The sequence below is a fragment of the Leopardus geoffroyi genome, chromosome A1 (assembly GCF_018350155.1).
Source record: "Leopardus geoffroyi isolate Oge1 chromosome A1, O.geoffroyi_Oge1_pat1.0, whole genome shotgun sequence".
NCBI classification, from domain to species: Eukaryota; Metazoa; Chordata; class Mammalia; order Carnivora; family Felidae; genus Leopardus; species Leopardus geoffroyi.
The window spans coordinates 25,401,672-25,414,049 of NC_059326.1; the positions used below are offsets into that span (position 1 = coordinate 25,401,672).

Here is a 12,378-nt window from a genome sequence, read left to right on the forward strand (position 1 = left end):
TTCCAGACCCACCAGAGAGGCGTTCGAGGTCTCTGAAAGTAGGACTGCCTGTCTGGGGAGACAGACAGACCGACATGTTTTCCGGGAGGTGAGCAGACAGAGCAGTAGGTTGACGGACAAAGCAACCGAACAGCAGACTCGGGCAAAATGAGGCCGAATGAAATCACTGGAAGGGAGCGGAGGGAATGTGGTGGGTTCGGCTTGCCCAGGACCGAGGTGTTTTCCAACTGGGAAAGGTGGACAGCCAGAAGTGGGCAGCTGGTCACCTGGCCTGGCGAGGCCTGCCATTTGGCATGCTGAATAGTCATGTCCCAACGTCCTTACCTACCCCAGATGTCCCAGAGCAGCCGACCCAGTCCCCAGCCACCCACTCGGCCCCCACCGCACCGTGCTGATGAGCTAAGGGAGCAGCTAGGTTGGCAGGGGTGGGAGGACCCGGGCCGCTGGCCTTCGGACAGTTTTACTGACGGAGGAGGGCCACAAAAGGAAGCCAGTGCCCAGGAGGAGGGTCAGGTAAAGGCCGGTGTAGGCAGAGTCCAGGAGGCCTGGCAGCCCCAGGGGCTCTGCCGGTGGAGGGTGGGCCCCAAATGAAGCAACTCAGCACACACGTGACTCGTCAGCAGGTCTACCTGCGCCAGGCAGCTGGGGTGTCCTAGGAGGAACGCGCCAGCCCGTCCGCTTCTTGTGAGGCACCAGGCAGGCCTCCTACACTTCCCGTGCCCATTATTGTCTGCAAGACGGACACCACATCGTTGTAAGGCTTAAATAAGACCCTTTGTGCGACGACATCTCCCTCCCTGCCCCACCTCGGTAGGAATCCACGGGGAGAAGCCAGACACCCCCAGGAAGGCACAGCCTTTGCAAGGCAGGCCACTTGAGGGCCCAGGAGCCGGCAACCCTTTGGTTTGGGGTCAGGCTTCGATGTGTCCTCAGCCCACATCTCTGCGGCCAGGTGGCCACAGGCCCAGGCCAATGAGAGACGTACTGCTGGGGGCAAGGCCGGGAGCAGAGGCGTGCCCCTCGGCGAAGTTTCCAGAGAAGGCTTGGTCTTGGCCAACAGGGGGCCTGATCCTGGGGTGGAAATCACGACGCCTGGGCAGCATTTATGCTCACCCAGCCTTCTCTGAATTCCCACAGTCCGTAACCCCGGAGGTGCTGAGTGAAATGAGGCAGAAAGCAATCCTGGAGGTAGAATGTGGTTCAGCGGCCCGGAAGATGCAGATCCTCCTGGGAAAAATGAGTAGGATCCTGAATTTCCTGACCATCCCTGATTTGGAAAACTTCATAGCGGCTGCCAGTTCCTTGGCAGTAGGCAACATGAAACGGAAGGAGAAATCGTACCTCCCAGACTAGGACAGCCACCAGCTGGTGACCGGCCACCCACCCACCCCACCACCACCCCCCCCCCGCCCCCCGCCAGCATCCGCTGAGCGTCTCAGAAAGGTGGAGTCATCAAGAGCACCAAGGAAAACCCCAAAGCCCTCTTCGTGTCTTCTGAGGGTTGGTTTGTCATTTGGGACTTATCACAGCGCCTCAGTTTGGAAAACCATTTTTCAAGGGGCTAAGAGACTCTGTAGCCGGGCACAGAAAAGACTCGGCCCTGAGCCGATAGCACGAGAAGCACATTGTTTCGGTAGGCAATACATGTCAACACCCGCCCCGCTCGCTTCCACTGGTCACTTCCACGCGGAAGTTCTGTCGCGGCCTACTTGGGTTGACTCAGGACACAGACGGTCTCAAAGCCAGCCTCTCCCCGCTGGCTGGATCAGGAGGCCACTCTTGGTGCAGTCCTGTGTGGTAAGGAAGGGCGCGGCTGTGTCTTGATATCTCTGCGGGGGGAGGGGCAGTTTCTAGAAAAGGGGGACTTAGGGGCCGGACAGCCCCCTACTGTGTGCCTTTCATACATCCCTAGGGTACCCCAGCTCCCCAGGATGACCTCCACTGCAGCTTAAACCAAGACTGGATAGGAAACCCCTTCCTCCCAGCCAGCCTGGCAAGGGGCCAATGAGCCATCCCCCTGCTGCCACAGTGACACCAGAGCCCCACCTTCGCAGCCCCGCTTCCCTGCTGATCTCACCCTGCCTGCCACCAACCTTCACCGAAGTCCTCATCACCCCGAACCATGACAACTGGAAGAGAGGGCTGGCAGTGGGGGCCGTGCACGGTCACTCCCCACCATCCGCCATACCTTGTCGGCAAATGGTATCATCAGCTAAAACAACAGTCGCCTGATGGCAAGGTCACGAGCCACAAATGACGCCAGCACCGTAGCAGCCGCCCGTGCAAGCCCGCGTCAGCCCGCGTCAGCGTTTGACGCGCCCTGTTGGTTCTGCGCCCATGCTCAGGGCGCACAGAAGCCCTTTTTCCAGCAGGCACTAGAGACCTAAGTTGGTCTGGGCAGCCGCCAAGTTCCCCCAGGCTCGTGGTGGCTGTGTCTCAGAGCCGGCCCCCATGTCCCTTGCCCCCCCATCCTCCACAGGACTGGAGGCAGGCCGCCACGGCATTGAAGGCATCCGTGCCCTGGGATCAGCCGGCCCCAGCTAGCTATGGGACCCCGGGCAAGGTCGTGGGCCCCCCCTGTGACTCAGTTTCCTCATCTGTAATAGGACGACCACAGAGCTCACCTCCCAGTTACACACCAGGGATGAGAGGCGTCAGTGTCGACAAAGCACCCCGCTCCGTGCTGCTCCGTGTGGGGGGCTCCCCATCAGCGGCCGGGCCCTCGCCCGGATCTTTCTCCTTTCGCAAACCTGACAGCACTCTTCCACTAATGCAGAGCTTGGAAACAGGTGGCCTCGCAGAGGCGTTTCCTCTGGTCAGCCCCATTTTAACGTATCCCGTTGCCAACAGTTCAAAGACCAGAGATTTCACACGGAAGTATGGATTTCCGGCCCCTCCGTGCCGGTGTTACCCAAGAGTGGACACAACGGCACGGCCATCAGGGACTACCTTCCTCAGGGAACGCGAATCACCTCCCAGACCGGGAGGGAAACAAGGCGACCCGCCAGCCGGCCCGCCACGCGGCAGAGCCAGATCCCACCCCCCAACCCCCCCCACCCCCCATGTGCGCCAGCGCTGTCCTCGCAGAGGCCACGCGCCGGGTGGCTTCCACCTCGGACACTTACTGTCGCAGGCCTCTGGCGGCTGGAGGTCCCGGATGAAGGGCTTCCCTCCGAAGGCAGGAGGCGAGGGTGTGTTCTGGCCCCGCCTAGCTTCTAGTGGGTCCTCCTGGGCTTCTAGTGGGTCCTCCGCGCGGCTGGAGCGCCTGGTGGGTGTGTGTGTGTGTGCGTGTGTCCCCTTTTTTATACGAGCACCTGGCAGGTGTGTGTGTGTGTGTGTGTGTGTGTGTGTGTGTGTGTATTTCCCCTTTTTTATACGAGCACCTGGGCTTCTAGTGGGTCCTCTGTGCGGCTGGAGCACCTGGCGGTGTGTGTGTGTGAGTGTGTGTGTGTGTGTGTGTGTGTGTGTGTTTCCCTTTTTATATGAGCACCTGGCGGGTGTGTGTGTGTGTGTGTATGATTCCCCTTCTTTATACGGACACCAGTCACACTGGATGAGGGGCCTGATCTACTCGGGTATGGCCTCATCTTGACTAATCATGTCTACAACAACCCTATTTCCAAATAAGGTCCCGTTTCCAGTCCTACGGCGGGGGGGGGGGGGGGGGGGGGAGAGGGGGGAGGACTTCAACACAGGAATGTAGGGGGAGGGGGACACAACTCAACCGGTGACACAGTCTCTGCCTCCCCCCGGGCCCCTCCCAGACCCTCACCTTCCAGGGAGGGCAAATTCTGACTTACTATCATTTTATCTTCAGTGACTTGCGGAGGGAAAGGTACTTCCCTGGGAAATGAAAATGAACTGAGTTGGTCCATTTATGCACACCAACCCGCTTGGTTACACACAAGGGTCTCCTCACCAGTACCGTAAGGGGTGCGCGCACGCCCCAAGGCAAATGGAGCCTCGTGCGCTGCCCACAAAATTACAAATTCGGTAACTAATGAGGTCGTGCAACAGACACACACTGAGCACCCGCCCTGTGCTCAGGGTCCAAAGAGAAAAGAACAGGTTGTCTGCCCCCAGGGGGATTGCCGCGCGGGCATCAGAGCAGCAAGCAAGAGCAAAACAGCGTAACCGTTCCTTTGTGGTGGAGCACAGCAAAGCAGAGTCCCCTGGGTAAGAGGGACGGGGTCACAGAATGAAGGGGGGGGGTGGTGGTGGGGGCACACGCTGGGGGCCCACGGGAGAGCTGACGGCCTGTGCAGGGACCTGGGGAGAGTGGGCATCTGGGGCAGACCCGAATAGAGCACGTGGAGACATGGTGGGGCGGTATCTTTCCTTGGCTGTCCAACCTCCAGCCTCTACCGAAGGAAATCCCCGCTTGTGAGTGGCTCTGGGGGGCAGCCGCGCCCTGCTCCCACTACAGAAGCTTTGTGAACAGGGTTGCATCAGTCAGGGTCCAGGCGCGAACACAAGCCGCACCGCTAATCTGAACGATCTGAACGGAGAAAATGTAGTATAAAGGATTAACCAGCTGACGCTAAACGAGAACCCAAAGAGAACTCAGAAAAGCAGGAAGAGCAGATGCAAGGCCCGAGTTCCCACCCCCTCCCCGCCTCCGCTCCCCTCTCTGCAGAGGAGCCCAGCAGCGAACCAAGAACCTGGAGGGGACCCCATCAGCACCAAGGGGGAGGCCGGCCGCCCCCGTTGGCTGGTGGGGAATTTCACCGCAGTGCTGCACGCTTCCTACTTGGAGACCAAGAAAGCTCAAGAAATCTCCCTAGAGAGCGAGCGCCGCCAGCCTCCCAAGCACTGCCACTGCCTCAGCTGCGTGTAGACGGAAAATAACACACCAGAAACAGGAGGCCCCTTCCCCTGGGAAGCCTAACCCTGCACCCGCTGGCAAAGGAGGAATGTTCTCAGGGTCCAGCTCCCGAGTCTAAAAGAGGGGCCGGGGCGCCTGGGTGGCTCAGTCGGTTAAGCGTCCAACTTCAGCTCAGGTCACGATCTCGCGGTCCAGGAGTTCGAGCCCCGCGTCAGGCTCTGGGCTGATGGCTCAGAGCCTGGAGCCTGTTTCCGATTCTGTGTCTCCCTCTCTCTCTGCCCCTCCCCCATTCATGCTCTGTCTCTCTCTGTCCCAAAAATAAATAAACGTTAAAAAAAAATAAAAATAAATAAAAATTAAAAAAAATAAAAAATAAATAAAAGAGGGGCCAAAAAAAGGTGGATGTGGAGCTGAGAGGCAATAAATCAGTAGGAACTGGGACAGACAGACACTGTCGTCCCGAGCTTGCCCAAGAGGAAGCAGCTGTGACGACGCCCAGTCCAGGACCCTACCACTGCCGTGGGCTGGACCAGCTCCTTCGGTTTTGAAAAAAACATGTAGATCTGTGACGTTTCCGGTTCCTGTCCCTCTGGCCCTCCAGCCTCTGGTCTGTCCGAGTCCCCCATCTCCTTCCAACAGAGCCCTTTCCTGCCCAAGTGAGACAGCGGCGTCTTCTGTGCGTGCCCTCAAGGAGCGGGCAGATCTGGAGGAAGGGTAGGGAGGAGGCGAGGCCAGCCGGACAGAGGTGCAGAAGACAGACAAGGCCATCAGAAGACAGACAAGCTAGTGGAGCCACCACCAGGAACAGGCGCTCCAGGGAGGGAGCAATGAAGTCCCTCTCTTCCGAGAAGCAACATTCTCTCACCAAATACCTCTCTGAAAACTAAGGTTGACTACTCTTTCTTGTAACATGATAAACAGCAAAAGGGAATCTAAAGATATGGGCTTGTTAAGCCAGGGGCAAAATACAGACTTTTTACTGCTACTTCAATAACACTAAATTTCAACACGACTACTTGTGCTGATGGTATTCAGGAAATTGGCAGTTTTGCAAACAAAGAAAAAAATTATCTTTCAACTGATGAAACATATTAAGATGCTTCAAAAATGTCTTTCCACAATAATTATCTTACTAAAAGATCGACACAATATAAGTAAACTGAGGAAATCTGAAGAGGTTGGCGGAGCATACCAATGTCAATATTCTGCTTGTGATAATGCGTCCTACCTTCACATGATGTTCCCGTTGGGAGAAACTTCTCCCACTACTATTTCTCATAACGGCATGTGAATCACAAGCTACCTCACTAAAAACTTCAATCGAAAAATATTTTTAAAAAGAATCCATGCACATTACAGACATGTAAGGACAAAGTAGGAAGCGAAAATCTTTATTTTTAAAAAAATTCACATTTATTAAAAACAGCGATTTCTAGCCAAATAATATAAAGCATTTTAAATTAATTATTTGAAAGTATGTACACTCTTTGTATAAGTAAACACTTGAAACTGTACAGATTTAAACAAATATTCATTTAGCAAACAAGTTGGATCGCTACCACCTACTTAGCACTTTGTAAGATGTTCGAGTGTTTCAGGAATAAAAGATTCAAAACACAAGAATGAGTGCCATCAAATATTTTTATCCTTAAGTAGAACACAACTTGTTCTGTACATCAGATTAAATCAGTCACAGTAATGTACAATAATCATGCCCTCATTTCTTTGGAAAGGTTATTAAAAAATCAAATGTACATATAATACAGAAAACGGGATACTTTACAGTTTATTTCATTAGACATGTATTTAAAATAGTAAGTGGAAGTAAATATAGTCTTCCTGCATCATTCATTTCATGTCAAAGAATGAATATGGACCCTCTTCACCTCTTTCCTTCCCAAAATAGACTGCTAAGCTCTATCAAGCCACATTCGTCACCAATTTAAACAGAGGTGAAAAACAAGTGACCTGTTTAAAATGACAGACATCGGGATACGCAACCTATCTACACACCGCGAGTCTGCTGGAAGGGGATGAGAAATGCCCTACGGTCCTGCAGAATGAGGTCTGCTGGCTACATTCCAGAACCCTCATCAGTGTTCTACTCCTAGATAGTGTTTGAATAATTCCCAACTCCTCCTGAACCAAAAAGCAGCCTATCCAATCAGGAAACAGTTTTCAGTAGGAAAACTCAGAGATGTGCATAATTTATGTGATGATCCCCGACAGAGTACGGGAGATGTCAAGGGGTGGGCCACCTTCATCCTCCTGGTCTCGGTGAGTAGAACGTTTCCTGCTGTAGCAGGGCTAGAGGCCCACCGGCCTGGGGCCCAGCACAGCCAATGAACGGATGCACGGGACACGGAGGTGTTCACTTTTCCAAGAGCTACTAAAACCGAAGGCAGTGCACAGAAAGCTGGTGACCGTAACCTTCGTGCACGAGACGCACTATTCATCAGGTTTCCTTCTCTCCCCGACGTGCCGGATTTAAGCCACCTTAATTGGTACTTCCCACTCGCAAACACAGACTATTGCACCGTGAAGATTCTCATTACAGATACGGCACATCTCTATTGTAGGGAGGCGCCAGGCCCTGCTTTTGAACGTTTCTGCACCTAAGCAGTTCAAGGAGTACAGACACTGGGACCTTACACGGAGTCCTTGCATCTTGAAACTACCTCACATCAAACACGCAGAAAAGATAACACCCCAAATTCCCAGGAAAGCAGAGTGTGTTCTCAGATGCATCCAATCTACCTCAAACTAAACTTCAAAGTGATAGGAGAAACATTACATTAAATAGAGTGTAGAAATGAGATTTCTGGAAGTAAAAAAAATAGCCTCTGTGGAATGTTCAGTGGCTCAAAGTGTTGCAGTGTTTCAGGCATTAACAAACCTTACTCTTAGAAGCTTTCTAATTAACTGTATTTCTGTAAAGTTCTTCGCGCCCCTTACTGTAACCGATTTTCATTGCACGTCGTTTGCTAAGAACCATTTCACTGTGTGCCCACCACAGCTACCCCGAAAAACTTCCGTTTCTCGTGACCATTTAAAGAAGTCAGTTCTCACACGCCTAGATTTATCTTTGGCATTGTGATGTTTTTAAAAGGGAAACACCAATCTTTCCAACACTCTGCTTATTTTTCATTCTGTAGTCAGCACTGAGCAGCGCACCTGCGTGGTTCTCGGGGACATTCCCACAGACAGTTCCTCGGTGTCCTGCAGGCTGCCAGACTTCCCAGCCCGCTCCAACCGGACAGACATCGGCACGCACGGCCCGCCGGGCCTGGTTATTTAGAAACGGACAGTAGAAGGTTCAGCTGAAAAGCAAAGTGAAGGGCTATGTTAGTTCTGCTGTAGAACATCACACTCAAAAACGTTGCTCAGATCCTCAAATCAGAATGAGAGGAAAAACAAACAAAAAAACAAGAATGAGAGAAAAAGCCTCAGAGTTTTAAGAAGCCAAACGAACGTGGCTGGACCCACAATGCTGTTCTGATTTCTAAAGCAGCCGCGGGGCAGCGGGCTTTCTGGCGGCCTGTGAAGGGTCACCGAATCAAACTTATTTAGAATCCAATGAAAATGACAAGGAAAAAAACCCTACATCCTAACCCTGACAAGGGATAGAAATAAATCTAATCAGTTTCACCTTTTTCTGTGCAGAGTGTATTGTGGGAAGCGCTGTATATAAGCTGAATTTTGTGAGTGACTATTTTTTTTTTTTCAACGTTTATTTATTTTTGGGACAGAGAGAGACAGAGCATGAACGGGGGAGGGGCAGAGAGAGAGGGAGACACAGAATCGGAAACAGGCTCCAGGCTCTGAGCCATCAGCCCAGAGCCCGACGCGGGGCTCGAACTCACGGACCGCGAGATCGTGACCTGGCTGAAGTCGGACGCTTAATCGACTGCGCCACCCAGGCGCCCCTGTGAGTAACTATTTTAAATGCATAAGAACAGGCCTGAGGAGTGAATTTCAGCTCACACGCGAACTCTGCCTGACCCCTGGAGCACCCTGCCCACCCGGTAAAGGAGGGCGTGACACGGAGCGGCCCCCAAGGACAACCAGAGAAACCGACACACCGTGGGGCGGGGCAGGGGGACTGCAGTCTGCACAGGGACAATCTGTCAGCCGGGCGAGAAGACTTGCGGTTAAATGAACTCGGCAAGGAACCCTTCCACACAGGACAAACTGTTTCAGTAATCAAAATAACTGTCCCTTAATCTCTTCTATAAACTTGCACTTCCGGTGAGAGGGATGCAAAATAACCTCTGTGTTTTTCCTGCCAAAAATACAAAACCTCAATCTAATCATGACGGAACAGACGACACCAAATAAAGGGATATTAACTGGCCTGTCATGGTCAACAAAGCCAAAAAGGGGCACTTGGGTGGCTCAGTCGGTTAAGCATCTGACTGGCTCAGGTCATGATCTCATGGTTCATGAGTTCGAGCCCCACTTTGGGTGAGCTCCCCTTCTCTCTTCTCTCTGCCCTTGCTCACTTGCGCCCTCTCTCTCACACAAAAAAATAAATACACACACACGCACACACACACAAAGCCCAGAAGGCTGAAGAGCTGCTCCAGGTTAAAAGAAACTAAAGAGAAGGGACACCTGAAAGCAATATCTGGGCTGGACCCCAGACCAGGAGAGACGTATCTATAAAGGACATTACTGGGACAACTGAAGAAATATGATTATGGACTGTCGATTAGATAATAGTAGCAATGTTATATTTCCTATTTTCATCACTGCGTGGGGGTAGGGTCAAAGAATTCCTTGTTCTTGGGAAATACACAACCATTTCCAAGTAAAGGAGCACAGTGTCTCCCAACTTCCTCTCAAATTGCTTAAAAGAGGGGTGGAGTGGGAGGGGAAGGGAGAAAACTAAAGATAAAGCAAATGGAGGAAAATGTGAACAACTGGGTAAAGTTCCTTATTACCAATATTACCATAAGGAATATTACCTTATTCCTATAAGTTTGAAATTACAACAAAAAAAAGTTACCCCCAAAAATCTGTGTGCTATATATTGGATCTTAAGAAAACGGGGCACAAACATTCCATTTACAGGGAATTTTTTTTTTTTTTTTTTAAAGTAACCTCTACACCCAACATGGGGCTTGAACTCATGACTCCGAAAACCAAGAGTCAGTCGTACACTCTAGCAACTGAGCCGGCGAGGTGCCCCCCAACGGGCGACGGTAAGCCAGAGGGTTCCCTCCAGCAACAATCCAAGACTCTGGTTCCTACCTTGTGCGTAACTCAGCCAAGCTACTTAACCTTTCAGGACCACGACTTCTTCATCAATAAGATGGGGCAAATATAGGGGAGTCAAGTGAAGATCAAATAAGATAATATATATCAAATGCTTAGAATAGTGCTTGGCAGCCGTCAGTAATATCAGCTATTATTATTATTATTTATTATTATTATTATCTAGAAAAGGTTAATGGTTCTGAAAGAGGATCCAGGCACAGAATGATGGGTCTCTCTCTATCAGTGTTTTTCAAACTGTAGGTGGCGACCTACTGGTATCTCATGAAACCAATGTAGCAGTTCATCAAGAGAACCCTGAACAAAGGCAGAGCAAAGCAACTGAGTTGTCCATAAGAGTGATTATCTACCACAGAACTTTTAAGTTACAAACATACACACACACTAACGTGTGCATCCTGCCTGCAGGAGTCTAGTGGGAGCGCAGAGTCTGCATGTTTTTGGCAAGCCCCACCTGGCTACCCCACACCCACATTCACGCCGCTGGACACACCTGGAGGAAAACCAGTCAACCATGCTGAATGGTCTCTCTTGGATCCCTAACCACGGAACTCAAATGAGCCTGCCTCCTCCCTTTTAATGATGACCCTGCTTCCCGTTTCACTCACAAACATGAAGCCATCAGATGAGAGCTTCTATGAGGTCCTATCCTGTCCACCACCTCCCACGTGTGCCCAAACACTCAGTTGTCTTTCCTTTCACGACCGAACACCCCATACCTATGAACTAACAAAGGCTCCACCCTCCAAGTTCTGTCCCCCACTTCGCCACTCAAGGGCATTTTTTCCAGCATCATTTTCTCCCTCTCTCTGGATCCTCATGAATATACAAACATGCATTTTCCCCCATCTTTAAAAGAAAAAAAAAAAAAAAGGAAAGATAATCCAGTAACAAATAATAATATTTATTTATAAGGTAAAGGAAGGAAAAGCTGGAGGGGACTGAAAGGAAAACAGGACGTCTCCAATTTTACCTTATTCTAGAATTCTGACTTGGGAACCATGAAAGTAGTTTATATAATAAAAAAACAAAATTAAATCAAAGTGGCGGAAAAAACCTAACTATATATATATCAAATTAGTATGTATAATCACACAGCACATAATTACTTCAAACGACTTATAAAAGAAGTATTTTAACTGAAATCCTGGAACCATAGACTCAGCTTTTTAAAATATGACCCATCTATCCATATAAAGGAATATATAAAGCCATAAAAAGAATAAAGTTCTGATACATGCTAAAACATGGAAGACTCTTAAAAACATTCTGGTAAGAGAAAGAAGCCAGTCCTAACAGGAAACATGCTGTATGATTCCATTTAATGAAATATACAGAATGGGCAAATCCACAGAGACAAAAAGTAAATTATAGAAGGTGGAGGAACAGGGAATCTGCTAATGGGTATGAGGTTTCTTTTGGGAGGGCATGAAAATGTTCTGGAATTAGATTGTGGTGATGGTTGTACAACTTAGTGAATATACTAAAAGCCAATGAAATGTCCACTTTAAAAGGGTGCATTTTATGGCATAGGAGTTCTATCTCAATTTTTAAAAGACCCCATTTCTCCTCCAGCTACAACTTTTCCCTCCCAACGTGTTAAAACCCCCTGAAAGACTCACCCACACTCACTGCCTGCAGTCCTTCCCCCAACTCTCCACCCACAATGATTAGGTTCCCACAGCTTCTAGTCCTTACACATATAAAACCTGTAAGCTATACCAAACTTAAAACCAGAAATAAAATACCCTCCTTAGTACCAGCCTACTCTAATACATAACACATGCTCAATAAAAACTTGCTGGCTAAACTGAATACATGAATAATAGTAAACACAGACTGAGCTCTATATTCAGTTCTTTAAACTTAGAAGTGTTTCATTTTCTCTCCCTAACATCGAATCCCTAAAATAACTTTTTTTCATTTGAAATGTGGGCCTCATTTCATGCATACTTCAAATAAAATTATTTAAAAACTTAAATAGCATTATTTGAATTTTCACAAACAGTTCATTCATGTTAAACACAGCAACTTTCAATATCAGAAAGGATTAAAAAGCAAAATTATAAAGCCATCACCAAAAAACTGAGACAGCAACTCAAAGTTTGAATTCCTGCTCATCAGAATAAAACAGTGTACAATTTTTACTTTTTTGAGACAGAGAGCAAGCATGCATGGGGGAGGGGGAGAGGGGGAGAGGGAGGGAGGGAGGGAGGGAGGGAGGGAGAGGGAGAGAGAGAGAGAGAGAGAGAGAGAGAGAGAGAGAGAGAGAATCT

The 12,378-nt window shown here is 49.7% G+C and overlaps 2 protein-coding genes across 3 annotated transcripts in view; one reads left to right on the plus strand and one right to left on the minus strand.

Moving 5' to 3' along the window:
• The window catches only part of LOC123597673 (glutamate-rich protein 6B-like), a 33,509-nt gene extending 31,086 nt beyond the window's left edge, over window positions 1-2,423 (plus strand). Inside the window, exon 8 of the mRNA XM_045476836.1 lies at window positions 1,138-2,423. Within this exon, the coding sequence (XP_045332792.1) occupies window positions 1,138-1,353 (216 nt within the window). The 3' untranslated portion in view covers window positions 1,354-2,423. The remainder of the gene's footprint in view (window positions 1-1,137) is intronic.
• Window positions 2,424-6,189: 3,766 nt separating this feature from the next.
• The window catches only part of COG3 (component of oligomeric golgi complex 3), a 73,521-nt gene continuing 67,332 nt past the window's right edge, over window positions 6,190-12,378 (minus strand). For both annotated transcript variants that reach the window (XM_045476822.1, XM_045476814.1), the window contains exon 23: window positions 6,190-8,145. In XM_045476822.1, the coding sequence (XP_045332778.1) occupies window positions 8,116-8,145 (30 nt within the window). In that variant the 3' untranslated portion in view covers window positions 6,190-8,115. The remainder of the gene's footprint in view (window positions 8,146-12,378) is intronic.